Source organism: Sinohyriopsis cumingii, chromosome 13, assembly GCF_028554795.1.
Source record: "Sinohyriopsis cumingii isolate HCF-2022 chromosome 13, ASM2855479v2, whole genome shotgun sequence".
NCBI classification, from domain to species: domain Eukaryota; kingdom Metazoa; phylum Mollusca; class Bivalvia; order Unionida; family Unionidae; genus Sinohyriopsis; species Sinohyriopsis cumingii.
In genome coordinates, this window is record NC_142973.1 from 67668759 (window position 1) to 67689270 (window position 20512).

Genomic DNA, 20512 nt, shown 5'->3' on the forward strand with positions numbered 1-20512 from the left:
AAGTTTGTTTTATAATTGCCACAAGTTAATTTCATTAAATTTTGAATCAAAGCTTAATAGAACAGCATGTTATTTTTACCTGTTTACTATATATATACTTACTTTTAAGTCAAGTCCAACAGCAAAACAATAAAGATCCTGATTTACCATTGCATAATACACTGACTTAGATTGTCCACTGTATGATGTGACAGTAGATCTAGAGTACATGCATGGATTATGGATTGCCTACTCTGTCCAGTGGTCATTGACACGGCAAACTCAATTCAGCAGACATGGACATGTGCAAGGGATTAAGAGTCCACTAAGAGTGTCAGTAGTGGATATCCACACAGTTTGGTGGACCCCCCCCCCACATGTCAGTGGAAATCCACTTAACCAAGTAGAAGTCCATAACAGATTTTATTCCAGTAATAGTGGGTTTTATGGTACCCCTCACTAATTTTATTTAGGACTTTCAATATGTACTCGGTTATCCGCCTGTTCATAATTACCCCATTAATAAAATGAGCCATAGGGTACCCATTTAGATCATGTGGACCCCCACCCCATATTTCCAAGTTCAGGTCAAAGATTACATCTGTCGACATTATGAGTGAGCAAGATGCAGAATAACTAGTACAGTTTGTGGCATGTATTTGTTGGATGCCATGCATTTATCCATTGTGGACCTCGGTCTGCCAGTATTATATTTCCAATATGTGCAACAATGTTCATCAGATAGTTTCCTTATTTTGTATTAATAATAATTATACATGACATGTTACCAAGAAACAGATGGGTTTTTTGAATTTGAAACAATGTGTGTCAGAAACATTATAGTTTGATATAAACTTAGGTGGCAGACCAGTCTATATTCAAAAAAGCATGACACTAAATGTTAAGCAAGACTTGTGGATGTTACTAGAAAAATATTAGAAGAGAGGGATAAGTTGAATATGGAGAAGGACAAATCAGTAGCGCTTTGCAAATTTTGAAAGAGGAATTCAAGAGTGTAATACAACATTCAGAATTTGTGGACTTGACTTTACAACCATTCAGTGAAAGATAGACATGTAGACTAGTTAAAGTGAATAGTATATATAAATAATTTATAATTTGTTTTGTGACTGTATTCTCATTCTGATCCATATGAGTTTTTCGTTTTGTGACAAGATTTTTAACCAACAGCAGATTGAGTTAAGTAGCAAAAATAAATGTACATTTTTTTATATGGTTTTCTGTGATTATGGCATGTAATGTATAGATTAGTCTTTTTATGGTCTGATTGCACTTTTTTGCCACTTATGTAACTAATGATTACACTTATACCTGTCTTATTGTTGGAATATATAAACCTACAACAAAGCAGTTCAGGTTCATATTTAAAATAATTTCTGTTTGAACTGGTACCTCGTGAACTGGTACCTGGGTAACCGATCATTAGGATTGATGGGTACCTGGTTGACATTTCCTAAAATTTTGACAGCTTTAATTTTTATTCGGTCCACAAGTTGACACTAAACAAATAGATGCGAGAAACCCAGTCGCTGTAAACATGACTGTGGCAGATGTTGATTCATACTTTTACTGTTACAAACTATACAGAGGTGACATTTCTTGTGGTATTTATCAGTGGCCTGGATGGGGATACATAAAGACAAAATGCGAATAACATAGAAAAAGATGTGCAGTTTTAAATTTCTTGGATATCTTCCCACCCCTGTCCATGACATAGCTTAGATTAGAAAAATGGCCCATCTACAATGTAAATCCCTGTTGATTAATTACATGTACTTGTACCTGTTAGAATATCCATATATGGCAACTTACTGTTTGAAGTCGCACAGTAACTTAAGTGTTCATTCTCAGTAAATAATATTTAATTAATTGCATTGTGCACTGGTTATTACATTAAATAGTTTCCCTTTAATTTCCATACTATTTCAAAATAATTATTGAAAGTGGTAATACAGATAAAACTAGGAGAGAGAGGTTACAAACAAATGCTGTACTGTTTATGCTGTGTATTTATAATCAAAAACACTTGCACATTATGACATGTACAGTATGTCACAGTTCTTTTGAATAACATGACATCATATATTAAAATTAAAAAAAGATACACAAACTATGTAATGAAAAAATTCTTAAGTAGTGTTACCTTAAATTTTAAAAATAACATTGTTTTCAGAGTGTGATGATTTTTTTAATGCCTTGAGTTGTCTGCACTGTACTCTCTGAAGGACTTGTCATCAAGGCCAGTGTGACTCGTCTTCAAAACCGATTTGATTCATCATCAAGATTGATTTGGTCCGTCATCAAGATTTATTTGACTTGTCAAGTCTGATTTGGCTCATCATCATTTGATTTGTCATCCAGACCAATTTGACCTTGGTTTGGTATATGATTCTAGCTATACTGTGGTTTGGTACATGATTCTAGCTATACTTTGATTTGGTACATGATTCTAGCTATACTGTGGTTTGGTATATGATTCTAGCTATACTGTGGTTTGGTACATGATTCTAGCTATACTGTGGTTTGGTACAGGATTCTTGCTATACTGTGGTTTGGTATATGATTCTAGCTATACTGTGGTTTGGTACAGGATTCTTGCTGTACTGTGGTTTGGTATATGATTCTAGCTATACTGTGGTTTGGTATATGATTCTAGCTATAATGTGGTTTGGTACATGATTCTAGCTACATGTAACTGGTTTGGTACATGATTCTAGCTATACTGGTTTGGTACATGATTCTAGCTATACTGTGGTTTGGTAAATGATTCTAGCTATACTGTGGTTTGGTACATGATTCTAGCTATACCGTGGTTTGGTACATGATTCTAGCTATTATTGTGGTTCAGTTCATAATGCAGTTCCAGCTATAACTAACATGGTTTCATACATGATTCTGGCAGCAGTTATGGAACCACAGCATACTGTGTTATAACAAGGGGTGTCTATCCATCTGAAACAAGTCTTACATGATTAATACTGCCAAAATTCCCTCAACACAGATCTTATGAATTTTATCCCACACAACTTATATGTACATAAAACTTATAAAAATTTGTAAATGCAGTTTCGAGTCTTATCATATGGGCTCATACATATGCATGCCAGTAATATACAGGTCCTTACAGTGAGTACAAAAAATAAGAATTTAATTCTTCACTGCTTAGTGATTAACATTGTCTTGGCCAACCAAAACTATTATAAGAAAAAGCCATCATGTATTGCCTACACTAATGTAATATAATGTAGTATTGCACCAGTATGCTAGTTTGTCAGTTTGACCACTTGGGACAATGTTCTTTGATGGATTTTTGGCACATTTGCATAAAAGTAGTTAAAAACCTTACAAAATTGATATAATTTGTGTCTTGACACAGAATAAAATGCCAAAGAGACAAGCAGACAGTATAAAAGTCCCTGATTTGATGCTCTGTACTGTTATTTACTGATGCATAACATTCTCAATATAAAGTGATACTTATTGTCTGTTTCTATGCCATTTAAAAACATACATAGTACCAAAATAACATAACAGATCAGGTTTGGTCTAAAGCAGTATTTTTTATTTCCAGGATTACCACAAGGATGGGAACAGGCAGTTACTCCAGAGGGAGCAATTTACTTCATAGAGTAAGTTACCTTTGTAATCGTGCATGAGGCTTTATGTTTGTTTTTGTATATATATATATATAAATTTGAGTGTGTTTGTTTTGGCACTCCAGCTAGGATTTAGAAAGGGCATGGTGATGTGGTTACTAATTCTTTTGATGTAAATAGAAGCAGTAAATGAGAAGTAATGCTACGTGTGTACTGAAAATAAAACTTAAGATCAAATGGGGGTTGTTGATGCATTTAAGTTAGTTTCTATCAGTGTGAACATTTGAAGACATTTTAACACTCAACATTTTTAGAGCATGGCTGTAAGTTCTGAATGTGGCCAATATTTTCTAAGATCTATGATACATAACAATTTTGTTTACCAAAACTTGATTCAGAGTTTTGCTTTTTATGGAGCTAAACTGTAAGATTACACTCCACCCGAGATATAGTCCGTTTACTTGTTACAACGTTTTAAGAAGCATCATAGTCAACATCTTCAGAAATGATTGTTGTTTTAATAATTTTATGTAATTAATTACTACGCTTATTTACAGCAATATAGTTTCATGTACTGACTATACAGGTTCTTGTCCAGGTTCACTACTAATACTTGTATGACTGCTGTATGTACTAATCTTTAATGCCTTGCAGTATTAGTAGTAGATCAGTTATCTAGTTTTTGTCTGAAGGCACTACTCTAGTTTTTGTCTGAAGATGCCACTCGTTTTTATCTGAAGGCACTACTCTAGTTTTTGTCTGAAGATGCCACTCAAGTTTTTTTGCCTAAAGACATCACTCCCTGTAAAAATATATATCATATACATGTAATTGCAGAAGGCCTCATGGAAGATTGGTCAGCAGACCAAAATTAACTGGTTCTTTAAATTCATTGTTTTCACTGGAGATGGCATAAGATGCCTGTCCAGTTTGATGGAAGCAAAATGAAACACCAAATCACTGATGTGCGTTTTCTTTAAATATATAACTGATGAATACAGGCTTATTAGGAATGTACAGGTGGTACTCGCTAGCAAATTAAATGAGTTTAGGCCAGAATCGCATACTGTACTATTGACTACCCAGTCACGTCTGTATTAAGGGTAATGACTACATAGTCACATCAGTATTAAGGATAATGGTTACCCAGTCACATCAGTAATATGGGTAATGACTACCCAGTAACATCGGTATTAAGGGTAATGGCTACCCAGTCACATCAGTATTAAGGGTAATGACTACCTGGTCATATCAGTATTAAGGGTAATGACTACCCAGTCACATTAGTATTAAGGGTAATGGCTACTCAGTCACATCAGTATTAAGGGAAATGGTTATCCAATCACATCAGTATTAAGGGTAATGACTATCCAGTCACATCAGTACTAAGGGTAAAGATTACCCAGTTATATCATTAAGGATAATGGCCACCCAGTCAAATCAGTATTAAGGGTAATGGCTATCCAGTTGCATCAATATTAAGGGTATTGGCTACTGAGTCACATGAGTACTAAGAAATAATGACATAATGACTGTCCATTCACAAAAGTTTTAAGGGTAATGACTACCCAGTCACATCAGTATTAAGGGCTAATGACTACCCAGTCACGTCAGTATTAAGGGCTAATGACTACCCAGTCGCATCTGTATTCGGGTAATGGCTACTGAGTCACATCAGTATTAAGGGTAATGGCCAATAAGTCACATCAGTATTAAGGATAATGGCTACCCAGTCACATCAGTATTAATGGTAATGACATAATGATTGACCATTCACATCAGTATTAAGGGTAATGACTATCCGGTCACATAAGTATTAAGGCATAGATCATCATCCAGTGTCTCACCAATTGTACGCTGATGAAACCCAAATATACAAATTTAGTCACCCAACTGAAGTTGATGCTACCATCCAAGGTGTAGAGAGGTGCATTTCTGATGTGAAATCATGGATGACATGTCACAATCTGCAGATGAATGATGATAAAACTGAGGCCATTCTGATCTCAACACAAAGACTTTCTCATTCACATCCTTTACCTCAAACAATAAATATCACCAACATCAACATTAAATTCACACAATCAGTACGAAACCTAGGTGTTACTCTGGACAGTACTCACATTGCACCAACATGTCATGAACATATGCAAGGCTACATATCTTGAGCTGAGACGTATCAGCTCCATTCGCAAATATTTTTCAGTTGATGCCACTAAAACACTTGTGTGTTCGTTAGTACTTTCAAGACTGGTAACTCAATTCTGTCTGGTTCATCTCAATATCTGCTTCAGAAACTTCAGAAAGTTCAAAATACAGCTGCTCGGATCATACATAGAGTACCACGATCAGAGCACACCTCCCCGCTGCTCTGTACCATACACTGGCTATCCATTTGATCCAGAATAAAACACAAAATTTGTTCTCTGTGCTACGTTTCACTGTCGGACTCTAGTCCAACATACCTATCCAATCTCACCCATGTGTACACACCAGCAAGATACTTACGCTCCTCTTCTGCCAATCGTATACTCATTATTCCCACTATGAAAACAAAGTCATATGGACAGCGTTATTTTGCATACCAGGGCCCAGCAACGTTGAATGAATTGCCCACTGAACTTAGACACAAAGACACAGTGATCCCATTCAAGAGTGCTCTCAAAACTCACTTATTTCGACTGCAAGACCAAACTTAAAGACCTAATAGTGTTTCCTACCTTAAATATTTTCAGCATGATTTTGTATGTTTTCTAATTTCATGGTGTTTGTTTTTGTAATCATTTCATTGTATGTTTTTTATCTTATTGGTGTTGTCTAATGTTGTAAAGCGCTTAGAGCTTCTAAAGATTAGGCGCTTTACAAAGTCCTCATTATTATTATTATTATTATTAATGACTACCCACTCACATCAGTATTAAGGGTAATGACTACCTGGTCACATCAGTATTAAGGGCTAATGACTACCCAGTCACATTAGTATTAAGGGTAATGGCTACTCAGTCACATCAGTATTAATGGTGATGTCTACCCAGTCACATTTAAATTAAGGGTAATGGCAGAATAGATAAACCTGATGAAGCTCTCCTACAGTCATCAGTTTTAGAATGGAAGATCCCACATTGGGACTTATGAAATGGAAGATTCCATACAAGGACTTGAAGTATTATAACAATCAATATTTTTCCTATACATTGAAAAATATTTGGAAAGAAAGCAAGACTGGCAAACTTTGAAATGTCTATCTGTAACCCACTATTGTAGTATCATCACTCGTATCTAAAATTGCAGTGATGTGGTGGTGCTGTCAATCACATATGGACCTTGGCTGGGATATTGTTGTGTATTTAATGCCATTTATCAGGACACAATAGGCTATACATGGTGGCCAGTATAACTGATAGAGGAAGAAATTGTGGAGGGGGGAACCTCTGTAAGAACTACTGACCCATAGTAAGCTGCTAGCAAACTTTCTCACATATCCACATTGGCTGAGCCTGAGACTTGAACCAACACAAACAGGTGAATTGGCAGTGATCAGTAAAGGCAAGTACTTTAGACCACTCGGCTGCCCAGGTGCCTTGACTGAAATGTGCACCATGCTTGTGTCCACTGAAAGTGAGCACATTATTTTTTGAGTCAGTTGACTTCCAAATTATGAAACAAACTATTTTATGTCAATACGCTCACAGAGCTGTTTGATGATATTATCAAAAAAAAAAGAATCTTGACTCTCTAAGAGAATGCAGCTTATAAAACAAATATGTTTCCTTTATTTTAAGGACTCCACTCATTAGATCTTTATGATTTATGTTATATAGTTTTAAGGACTTTGGCTTATTTTATTTAAATTTTGACTTGCAAGAGAACATGTTTACTTTTATTTGAAAGGGTTTATCTTCCTGAAGATTTTAACAGTTTTCAGTCTCCTTATTTATGTGGCCCGTTTTAGAGAATTGCTTTTCATCTTGGAGGTCTATATATTTACGTTTTTTTTGGAAAGTTGATTTTCCTATCATGTTTTTGCAGTTTCTCCCATTATGTTTTCAGAACTAAGTTTTTAATTATCACTGAGTAGCTAGAATTGTGCTGATGTGCCATTGAACTGTGTACATACATATTTTGTTTATTGATGATAGTTCATAAAACAGCTAACCCCATGTTACCCCACCAACAGTCCACTGGGTGAGTTTGTTTTATTTTTTATTTGCTCAGACCATTTTGATAGATTGATCTTGGGTAGAAGGAAAAACCATAGGTTTGGGTCAAAAAGTTGAAGATCAAGGTCACTAGAGGCCTAATTTTGTTGTCGTGGTACTGCATGATAATGATTAAGTGAAAATCTTCTATGCTTCTTCATCCGTGGCTTCCTGCGATAGAAAATTTGGTTGTTTCTAATGAATATATATGAACCTGCTTATCCAGTCATTGTGAGCCCTAAAATTGTATTGGGGATAGTCCCAACAGGACCTTTTATGCAATTTGATAGTCAAGTTTCTCTTCCAAACACAGACGCTCATTGATTGATAAAATTGGCACTTTTGTTGATGTATATGATCTTGTTTCATCGTGTTGATGATGTAGTTACTTTTATATTCATGTCAACTGTGGAAAAAGGGGCATAGTATATTTTTGCCTGTGGCTTGTGATGATGTGTGACAATTCATGCTTTCTACATTTAACACTCCCCAAACTTAGGTGGGCATGTGTTTCGAGACAGTTCTCTGTTGATTCAAAGAGCATATGCTTCGAAGTTCAATTGTGAACATTGTGTCTGCATTATAACTTTAGTTCCCAGAATCCTTTCTTTTTTCATCCCCTGGTGATTTGTTTGCATGTTCTTTGTTTTTTTCAACTTGGAATTCATTACACCTTTAGTAATTTGGAGTCCATTTTACCTAGACTTGTGAAAATTGGTAGGTAGATGTGTCACAAGCAGAGGTATTCAAGCATGTTTACCTGCTTGCCAAACATAAGCCATATTGCACTGTAATATTCCATTTACCAAGGATGTGGGAATACTATTACATTGAAATGTTTCATTTACCAAGGATGTGGGAATACTATTACACTGAAATGTTCCATTTACAAAGGATATGAAAACACTATTATACTGAAATGTTCTGTTTACCAAGGATATGGGACCTGTTACACTGTAATATTACATTTACCAAGGATGTGGGAATACTATTACACTGAAATGTTTCATTTACAAAGGATGTGGGAATACTATTACACTGAAATGTTCCATTTACAAAGGATATGAAAACACTATTATACTGAAATGTTCTGTTTACCAAGGATATGGGAACTGTTACACTGAAATATTCCATTTACCAAGGATATGTGAACTATTACACTGAAATGTTCTATTTACCAAGGATATGGGAACACTATCACACTCAAAATGTTCTGTTTACCAAGGATATGGGAACACTATCAAACTGAAATGTTCCTTTTACCAAGGATATGGTATGTCATAAGCTGCGCATATGCATGTGCTTACATATGTGAAACTTATACTTAATTTTGCTTACTTGATTTCTTGACTCCCTGTTGAGTGGGATTGAAAGAGTGATACAGAAAACAAATATTTTGTTAATTTATTCCAGTTATTGTACATAATATTTGTTGGTAAGTTGAGACATTACATTTTGTTGGAATTTTAAATTTCTTACTGAACATACATCAAATTTTCAGTCAAACTGTAATATTAATTTAGATACCTGACCTCTAGGCACCAGTCCTCCGTACCAGTCAGAATATTGTCAGCTATATCAAATGTACTTCTGTTTGAGAGCAGGTTTAAAGATATAATGAACAATCTGTTCATTTGGGGAACTAAAATTACAATTTTCCATATAGCCATTTTCCATCAAACTTGTGCTAGGAATGCACTTTGATAGAGTCAGCACCCTGTCAGGTTGGGAGGGTGGATCAAAAAGTTGAAGTTTCAGGTTGCCAAGGTTAACTGGAGTTGATACAAGGGGATCAGCTACTCTTCCGGTGGCTATTTGTATGCACCCTTCACTCTCCTTCACTCATATCCACAGTGTTACTTAAATCCAGCATACTATCCTGTCATGCCATGAATTATGATGATGAATATCATTTCTGTTCTGTAAACTTCTTAGGACATCCTGCTTTGAAACCAGACCTTTGTACATGTATTAAAAGGACACAGGTCTAGATTTTCTTACACAAGAGTTGTGGACTTTTTCTTGGAACATGACTTTCAAGTTATAAATAATTGTTGGGGCAATTGTTTTATATGGACATATTTTAGTTTTTCTCATGCCAGTGCCATGCTACATAGAAATGAATGCCATGCATCATTTAAATGTGATGGCAAAGGCAGCTCATGCCTTTAGAAGTTGCTGCCCTCTTTGGGGAATAGAAACACTCTATACAGGACTTGCTACTGTACAGGTACCTGTAATTGCTTTCTTTATATCCTGAACTCTCCAAAATCTCATTATGGACAATCACACAATTTTCTGTAGACTCAAATCAAAAGTTATCTTGGAAGGTATTTATGTGACGACACGAAAATCACAACTAAAGCTCTTGTTAGATATAATAAACCTTGTCTTGATTTGACCCAAATGTTATCTAGTATGAAAAGAAATACTAGCTTCTTGTTTTCAGTTTAACATAGGTATGTGGTTGCTTTACAGACTGTATTATTTACCTATGCCAGGACATGTACAAGCACATGTCATATATGGGTGGGGAGACACCTAAAAACATTCCTTCTTTCAGAAATTGGTTAAAGAAGCACTCAATGTACCTTAGCTAAATGCACTTTTGCTTGTATCATAAATGCCAGAGAGAGAGAGAGAGAGAGAGAGAGAGAGAGAGAGACTGCATATGCAAAAAGGAAACAGCTCTTTTACTAACCTTTCAAGTGTTACTGTGAACGTTTCAGCATTGTCCACCTAGTTTTTCAGATATTGCTGTAAATTGACAAATAATAACATGTCATAGAGGGATTACTATAAATTGACAAATAATAACATGTCATAGAGGGATTCCTGTAAATTTGACAAATAAGAGCATCATCGAGGGATTCCTGTGAATTGACAACAAATAATGATATGTTGTTGTTGTTGTTGTTGTTGTAGGGTTTAACGCCATTTTTCAGCACACGATAGGCTATACATGGCAGCCAGTATTAATGGTAGAGGAAGAACCCGGGTAAACCCCGGAAAGAACCACCGACCCACGAGAAGCTACTGGCATGCTTTCTCACATACCCGCATTGGCTGAATCCGAGACTCGAACCCACGCAGACAGAGGTGAGATGGCAGTGATCCGTAATGGAGAGCGCTTTAGACCACTTGGCCACTCGGGGGCCCCTAATAATGATATGAAGGTATTCCTGTAAATTGACAAATAATGATTTCGAGGGATTCCTGTAAATTGACAAATAATAATGATTTTGAGGGATTCCTGTAAATTGACAAATAATAATGATACAGTGGGATTCCTGTAAATTGACAAATAATAATGATATAGTGGGATTCCTGTAAATTGATAAATAATAATGATATAGCAGTATTCCTGTGAATTGATAACTAATAATGATATGGAGGTATTCCTGTAAATTGACAAATAATAATGATTTCGAGGGATTCCTGTAAATTGACAAATAATTATATAGAGGGATTCCTCTAAATTGACAAATAATAATGATATTCAGTGATACCTGTAAATTGACAAATAATAATGATTTTGAAGGATTTCTGTAAATTGACAAATATTAAGATCTCATAGAGGGGTTGTTATAAATTGACAAATAATAGCAATTCATGATGGATTCTTGTAATTGACAATAACATGTAATAGATTTCTGTAAATTGCCAAATGATGACATGTCATAGAGGGATTGCTGTAAATTGACAAATAATAGCAATTCATATATGGATTCTTGTAATTGACAATAACATGTAATAGATTTCTGTAAATTGACAAATGATGACATGTCAAAGAGGGGTTGTTGTAAGTTGACAATAATAACATGTCATAGAGGGATTGCTATAAATTGACAAATAATAACTTGTCATAGAGAAACTTATGGTGGAGGATACAGTTACCAGTATGAGGTTAAAATTTATGATAATAGCATAAGTACAGAAAAGAATCCTGTAGCTTTCATCATGCATCTCTGCAATGGCTTGTACATTTGTTTTGCAAAGTCCGTCAATGTACTGGCTTGTGAATTTGTCTTGCAAAGTCCATCATATTTTACTTTCTAAAACAAAAGAATTAGCAGTGCAAGTGACATATAAAGCAAAATATTGTCAGGAGCTATAACTCATTCATACTAAAGGAGTGTCCCAAGGATCAAGGATACACAATTTCTTATGTCATTTGCCTGGAAAATCAGTTTGTTAATTGGACCAAAAAATCCATGTCTCCTTGTCATTTGCCTGGAATATCAGTGTGTTAATTAGACCAAAAAATCCATGTCTCCTTGTCATTTGCCTGGAAAATCAGTTTGTTAATTGGACCAAAAAATCCATGTCTCCTTGTTATTTGCCTGGAAAATCAGTTTGTTAATTGGACCAAAAAATCCATGTCTCCTTGTTATTTGCCTGGAAAATCAGTTTGTTAATTGGACCAAAACATCCACGTGTCCTCGTCATTTGCCTGGAAAATCAGTTTGTTAATTGGACCAAAAACTCCATGTGTCCTCGTCATTTGCCTGGAAAATCAGTTTGTTAATTGGACCAAAAAATCCATGTCTCCTTGTCATTTGCCTGGAAAATCAGTTTGTTAATTGGACCAAAAAATCCATGTCTCCTTGTAATTTGCCTGGAAAATCAGTTTGTTAATTGGACCAAAAAATCCATGTGTCCTCGTCATTTGCCTGGAAAATCAGTTTGTTAATTGGACCAAAAAATCCATGTCTCCTCGTTTTGAATGAAAAGTTTTTTAATTGGACCTAACAATCCAAGTTTCTCAGTTTTGGATAACAAGTGTGTAACTGTCGTAACTCATTTGGAGTGGTCGCCCTAGTGGCAGGATAATGTGACTAGCTGGGACATCATGCTACATGTCTGTGGCATGATGCCCCAGTGCTAAACATTACTATAAACTGCCACACTGCAGACAATCATAGCGATGTGACTGAAACATTGGTATGGCTACAACACAAACACACACACACTGCACATAGCTCAATTGCTAGGTGTATTATTGTGTAAGCTACATGTAGTATTATCTTAAGTCTGAAAAAATAACGAATAAAACCCAGAAAACAAAGAATGGTTCTTGATCAGTTTCCACATCATCCCAAGAGTAAGTAGTTGTGTAAGATATCAGGACCAGCAACCATTGTCACAGTCTCAATATCACATTTACATGTTTTTCCATCGTTTGATGCAAATTTTTGTATTTATTGATTTTTAAAATTTTTTTTTATTGTTGGCATTGTTTGGCTGAGATTATGTTGAAACTACCAGGAAAACTTTTGGGGCTATTAAAAGCAATTTTTTTAGATTTTCTCATTTCCACATACATTGTTTGAGAATAATAGTATTATTACAGATTGTTATCCTGGTATGTACAGAGTACTTTGCCCAGCTTGATCTGAAACATGCACAACGATTACTGTAAAAGAAGGTTGCCAAAACCAATCTATCTAAGCAGGAAAAAATATGTGCATGATATTCAGGTTTCGATATAACATATATACTTATCACAAGTTAAGTCAAACTGCAAACAATAAAGATCAAAATCTGCCATACAATACTGTGCCTGTAGATCGGGGTCTATGCTGTTTGTTCTAATGACTACTCCTAACAAACTGCACAGACTCAGATCTGCTGGTGCGTTATGTAACAGCAGATTGGGGTCTGTGTTATTCTCAACGTATAGATGAATACATACATAGGTTGCTGGCACTTCATATACTAACTTTTATGATGGTGGAGTAGTAACACGAAAAGCTTGTGTAGTAGAGCTACACTTAATTTGTGTCTGCATTTACCAACCAGTGATCTGCTAATTTGATGTTGCAAAGGTTGGGAATCAGAAATTGACTAAGCTTTATTTAAGTAAAAACATATAATACTATACTGGGTTATTCATCCAGTTACCAACATACATGTAGTACGATATATAGTCACTGTGGAAGTCTATGAGATTTATGGTCACTGTGGAAGTCTATGAGGTTTATGGTCACTGTGGAAGTCTGTGAGACTGGAAGTATATGAGATTTATGGTCATTGTGGAAGTCTGTGAGATTTATGGTCACTGTGGAAGTCTGAGATTTATGGTCACTGTGGAAGTCTATGAGATTTATGGTCACTGTGGAAGTCTATGAGCTTTATGGTCGCTGTGGAAGTCTATGAGATTTATGGTTGCTGTGGAAGTCTATGAGATTTATGGTCACTGTGGAAGTCTATGAGATTTATGGTCACTGTGGAAGTCTGTGAGACTGGAAGTATGCGAGATTTATGGAATCATGTATTTTGGCCAGATATTGGTATCATGTGAACTTGGTCCTGCCAAGTTGGATTATTTATGTAAATTGCCTGGAGTTTTAATACCAGATAAAGAAATAAATTGTGGAGAAATATTTCCAAATTTATATATATATATATATATATATATATATATATATATATATATATACATGTAGTTGATAATTTCTTTTTCTTTTGTTGTACCCAATATATTTCATAGTGACCTTATAGTATTGACATATGAAAAATATCTACAAGTGAAGGATATGAAAAATACTTTACCATTAATTTTCTCAGTTTCATTCATTATAATTGATACATATTTTCATACAGCGTTTAAAATATTTTTCCAGAAATTGTCAGTTTATATTATGTAAATTACATGACATTTGATTTTCAGATATATGTTGCATAATTAGAGGCAATCAGAGCATGAATCAATATGATTTGCAAGCATTTCATTTAATTACAAGCATTCCACTAAAATAAAAAGTAAAAACACTTTCTTAGAATCGACTAAAGGATCCTGAACCTTGCATACAGAAATGTTATAATAGGGAAAAAAAATTACATTTTGGTTGTGTTGGCACTGACTTAGTTATATAATATCAGTGTACTATTATTTGCTCTTCACAAACAACTGTAATTAGTACAGTTAAACTGTTTGTCTCTTTAAGTTGGGATGATTTGATTGGCGATGTCATTAGTTGTACCCTATGAAAATAAATTATTATTAATGTATGTGGTGAAAATTTGAAGTTAATCAGAAACGTTGACAATTTTGGTAAGAAGAAATTAGCATATCTTCTCAGTGCCAGGATTATGTAAGAATTATAAATCATTCCACCAAGAGAAATTTGTCTTCTGATCGATAGTGGCACCTTGTAAAAACTAATCCATCCAAAATACGAGTTTAAATCAGTGGCAAAAAATCTAATTAGACATTTAAAAAAATATAAGTGTGTTTATGCAGATGATGGAAAGACAAATTTTATTATGTTTTTGTTTTTATCAGCTCATCAGAGATTTACAAATTTTCTGAAAGTCAATGGGTCCCAGGCAAGCTGACAGGAAAATTGAAATTGCCGTTGGGAAAAATTGAGTTTGCCGCAAAAATGGTCATATAGAAAACGATTTCGAAATAGGTAGATTTTTAAAGGGTTAAAAAGAGAGTTGAGAGAACAAAAAACAACCAATAACAGAGTTGCATTTAATTTTAATCATCTTTTCATAAATAACATTATTCTTTATCTTTCCAATTAAAGTTGAAATGCTCATGCAGATTTAATTATGCATCCAGTTGGAAAACAAGGTAAAAATAAGTTAGTCACTGACATACTCACAAAATTGTCAATGATTTCAAACTCCATCATGTTCTTCTGTGGTGCAATATGTCCATTCAAATTATACAGCCAATGTTTGAGATTGAGAACACTTATTTGTATTTGTTGCCAAGCAATATTTATATATCGGTCCCCTCTTAATTACCACATAAACAAAAGGTCATAAAGACCGTGTGTGGGTGTTACATTTTTGGTTCATCGATCCTGCTTTGAATGAAATCCTAGTGACAAGTGCCTTTATCTCCAGTTACATATTTCAATGAAATCTCATATTAGCAATTAATGCTTTACTGACTTGATGATGACATGCATAAAAAACAATCCTTTGACTTGGTCAGCTAATAAACCGCATGGGGATGGGTTAGGGACCTGAATGGTGGCTAATTCTGGATACATATAAATATTAGGATTAAAATGTAACTAATTAGTTAGAATATCAATATTTGTTCCTTATTTGTCAAAACTAGCTTCATTTACTAAATGTTCACATTATCACACCTTGGAGATAATATGTGAATGACGATGACATTGACTACAAGATGGAAATGCATATTGTGGCATTAAAAACTGAATACTAACACTCTCCAACTCAGGTTTTTTGACTTGCCCATGGGCAGGTGACTTGGAAACTTGAGCATGCCCAAGCCATATTTGAGATTGTCCAGGGAGTTGGATAAGTTGATTGTAAATCCCTGCTCATGTTATTTCATGCCATAATTTCCTGTATAAAGTTACTGTTTTGGAGCAGAAAAAAATTATATTTAGTACAGGTTTTTTTTTTTGTGTCCATCCATGATAAAATGTTTCTGGGCCATTAAAATGCGGCTGGTTATATTACCAGAACCACACATAATTTTTTATGGCTTTTACTGACCCCCACTTCATGTGTTTTTGTTTACTTGCTATCAAAACTCAAGTTGCTGCAGATAATTCATCTTAGTATGACTGAGTATTCTCCCCAAGCAAGATGGCTCCCAGCATGGTTTGAAAATTATTCACAGGAAGTAATAACTCTCAGATCATGTAATGATCTTTGATAAATTCAATGGCGACATTCCTATCTATATATCTATAAGTATATAAACTTGCGAACTGCCTCCTGGGTACTTTATGTGCTTTGTTTTTTTGGGTGATTAGTAACTTTAAAGTGATACGTTGTAAGATAAAAATGTACAAAGGTGACGACTGAGAAGAGGCTTAGTACATGTACACTGTTCAGTTTTTTATGTCAGTTGAGGCTTCAGAACTTGGCTACTTACTGGTTTTCATTTTCCAGGGGTAGTAGCACTAAACATCTTATTTTGTAATAAAATATACATGTGCAGAAATGGCTTGGTTAGAGGTATTTCTTTGCATCATTTAAAATGAAAATAAGATTCTAACCAAGTTTTTATTCATACTTCAGATTGCAGGATTTTACAGCTTCCATTTAACACTACCAAACAGTGATTTAGGTGTTCTGCATAATTGTTGAAAAGTTAAGATGACTAATTTACAGTCTTTATTAACGGATATAAATGTAACATCTCTTCATTTGTCTCACATACACAAACACACATTGATCTGTACACGTGAAAAATATATGCGCTAATGCTAAAAAAAATTTGGTCTTATTCGGACCTAGACTGCTTTAGTGGCCTAGTGGTTAGAGCTTCGGGCTTGGATGCGGGAGGTTGCGGGTTTGAACCCCAGCCAAGTGATTCCAAATACTTGTAGAAATGGTACCAACAGCTGCCTTGCTAGGCACTCGGCATTCAGAGGTTAGTGTTAAGACTGGTCGGCCTGGTATCAGGATAATGTGACTGGGTGGGACATCATGCTGCATGTCTGAGGAGGCATGATGCCCCAGTTCTAGTATGACTGAAAAATTATTAACACATTAACCCATGGAGGTTTTTGTCGTTTTCATCTGAAAATTGAGTAGGAAACGCATTTTGAAAGCTATTTCTTAATGCATCCTAAAACACCAACTTCCAGGTGATCTTCCAATAACATACTGATCGGTTGTGTTAGAAACATCGTTTTTCATTGGCTGTTTGACTCACACATGGGTAGAAGGGTAAAAGTTCTTTTTTCTTTCCTTTTTTTTTGCTTAACGGACCCATTATTTTCGTATTGAGACCTGTCTTTATTCCAAATACCCATCTTATCCTACTTTTTGCAAGGTTCATCTGTCTGTTTGCAGTTCATACTGGTCTGGCTTAGATCTGAGACCAAAAAGTCTAATCCGGACACAAAATCGGATTCGGACCACAAGCACATTTTGGGTAGAACAAAATTGGGTCCAAAAAATGAGGTTTTTCCCTCTGTATTTTGTAGTGCAACTAAAAATTCCAGATTATTTGGTATCATTGTAGAGCTTGATCTGTCTACCTTTCCATAATACCACCCACTTTAGTGTATCATTCATGACCTTGATGCTACAGAGTTCGGCAGTAGGCTACTACCTCCTGCCACGTAAACTCATCACCAGGGGTTAATGTGTTAAAGCTATGCTAAAATCCAAATAACACACAGATACAGGCATAGTTTTACTAACAGAAGTGAGAAGAAACACCGAACAACAGGCAGAAGAAAACTACAAAACATTACTATACAGGTGTTCTTTATTGGCAAGCAATGTAGTTTGCCCACATCTGACCATCATTGAACTTTCTGGGCTTGTCAAAGCACAGTCCTGACAATAAAGCTGTTAATTTGCAGGACAAGATATTAAAGTATTAATTATTTTTATGTCTGCATATTTACGTTACTGATGGCATTATTATTATTATTATTCAGAACTTTCTGTTTTGTTCACTGCATAGTTTTTAAAACAACATTGCTATAATTACCATAATTTGGTTTCGTGTTTTGTGGCACATCAACAAATGAAAGTTATTTAGGGCAGAGGCTGTTGGAATATAAAGTTTTGCTCAGGTGCATGATGTGGTAGTCAGCTTGGCCTGATCCTATGGTAGAATTGAAAACCCACACACTTTTAGTCACAAAATCTATCACTAACCACCAAGCCTTTTAATTGTGAAAAATAGGAACTATTTTTCTTTTGAACTAAACCTTTGAATATAAATAACTCTAGAAACTGTATAACTTCCAGACTGACAAAAAATCCCTGAATGATTATAACAGGCCTCAAAGCTTTAGTTATGTTAATGGATGAAAGATGTTCGTTCTAGCATGATTGTTGTTTTCTTTATTTGGCAACTCTTATTATGTTAGTACATGGATTACATTTCTAGTAGGGTCATTTTGAAGTTTGATATTACCATACACATCGTTAAATGTGTGGACTTAATGTTATTTCGTTCAGACCTATTCAGAACATGTTTAGAAGTTTATGGGTTTATCCAGTCATAGTTAATTTGTTCTTGTTTGACAGTTAAAACATGTTTCCTTACCATTGTGTATTTTTGTACTGCAAGTTAATTATTTCTTATAACTTGTGAAGTTAATGGGGTACGTGTACTATTTTTGGAGGGTATACATCAGTACTTAATTGACTCTTACAGTTTGTCGTTTTACATCTACATCTATCAACGAAGAATAATTTTGTTTGTGAGGTTGATCAAGATTTGTCTGATTTGTCTTGGTGTTGCAGGATAATTTTTGGATTTATTGTGGCTCATTGTTTACAAAACAGGTATGATAATTTTCTTTTTCCTAAATCGTCACATCTTACCTCAGTGTCTCAGGTCTAAACAAGAAAGTTCCATTTGAAATACAATTGTACAGTGCTCTGTTTTTCTGTTCATGGTAGCCATAAAAGTGACTGTGTTATGAGGGAGTCTTCTGTGGAAGGATGTTCCAAGAAGGCCATGTCATAATTGTGCAAGAAAACTAGGATGTTTATGATTAACTGTTGATGGTTCAAGTATTAGCGATAACGAGTTAAAAAATTTGGTATCTAGTTAACTTACACGCTATTCAACACTCTCTCCTTGTATCACCTAAAATATTTAGTAAGCTGACCAATGTATAAACAACGAAAAATGTGAATAAAATGATTAATTCCCGGTCTTTTCTTCAAAAGCAAGCTTCAGCCATAAATTTAAATATTTGCCCTGGATGTTGCTCAGTGTTATACAAGTACCATAATCATCTGTTCAAAGATATGATACAACAAAATATTAATACCATCTTTATTCAAACTTTATGCAGACTGTACAACAAACACACATACAGGTTCAAACAGACTCATTCACAAACCCACAAGCTGTTTTCTTCTTCCACATTTCAGACATATTATAGTTTTGTGTCAAAATCATTTTAATGCTAGCAAGACACAAGTTCATCATTTAGGGTCTCACAGTTGGCCTGATTGGTACTGATTACTGCAAGAAATGACAGATAAGAGGACACAATGGTAATTAAAGGTGGAATGTACACCTGGAGCTTATACACAAACAGGTGGGAAATATCTTCATGTCAGCAATTTGACATGTAAATTTAACTATATTTTAGAAACAGGGAACTTTGATTATGCTACAATTCTTGTCAATTCATGCCTGGTACATGAGGTGCTTCCAACTGTGATTAACCAGTTATGGTTCTCCTAACTTATGGGTAATTGGTTATGGAATTTATTAATCATTTCAGCCGTAAAAAAAATCCATAAAAGTAAGGTATTTAATGATGTGAAACCACAGTATAATTTCTTCATTTTAAGCAAGAACTGAAATTACATGTTAGTGAGTTAGCGATAAAACAGACGTCAAACAATTGATTCCAAAACCTATTTGTGTTATAAGAGTGGTGGCATTAATCAATTCTGTGACCTAGTCATGTTATGAGAGTGGTGGCATTAAACGATTCCATGACCTATCCGAGTTATAAGAGTGGTGGCATTAATCAATTCCATGACCTATCCGTGTTATAAGAGTGGTGGCATTAATCAATTCCATGACCTATCCATGTTATAAGGGTGGTGGCATTAATCAATTCTAAGACCTATCTGTGTTATAAGAGTGGTGGCATTAATCAATTCCATGACCTAGCCATGTTATAAGAGTGGTGGCATTAATCAATTCCATGACCTATCCATGTTATTAGAGTGGTGGCATTAATCAATTCCATGACCTATCCATGTTATTAGAGTGGTGGC

The 20512-nt window shown here is 34.9% G+C and overlaps 1 protein-coding gene across 3 annotated transcripts in view; it reads left to right on the forward strand.

The window, feature by feature from the left end:
- The window catches only part of LOC149785777 (uncharacterized), a 145511-nt gene that overhangs the window by 6036 nt on the left and 118963 nt on the right, over positions 1 to 20512 (forward strand). For all 3 annotated transcript variants that reach the window (XM_089979686.1, XM_089979687.1, XM_089979688.1), the window contains exon 3: positions 3572 to 3629. In XM_089979686.1, the coding sequence (XP_089835812.1) occupies positions 3572 to 3629 (58 nt within the window). The remainder of the gene's footprint in view (positions 1 to 3571; positions 3630 to 20512) is intronic.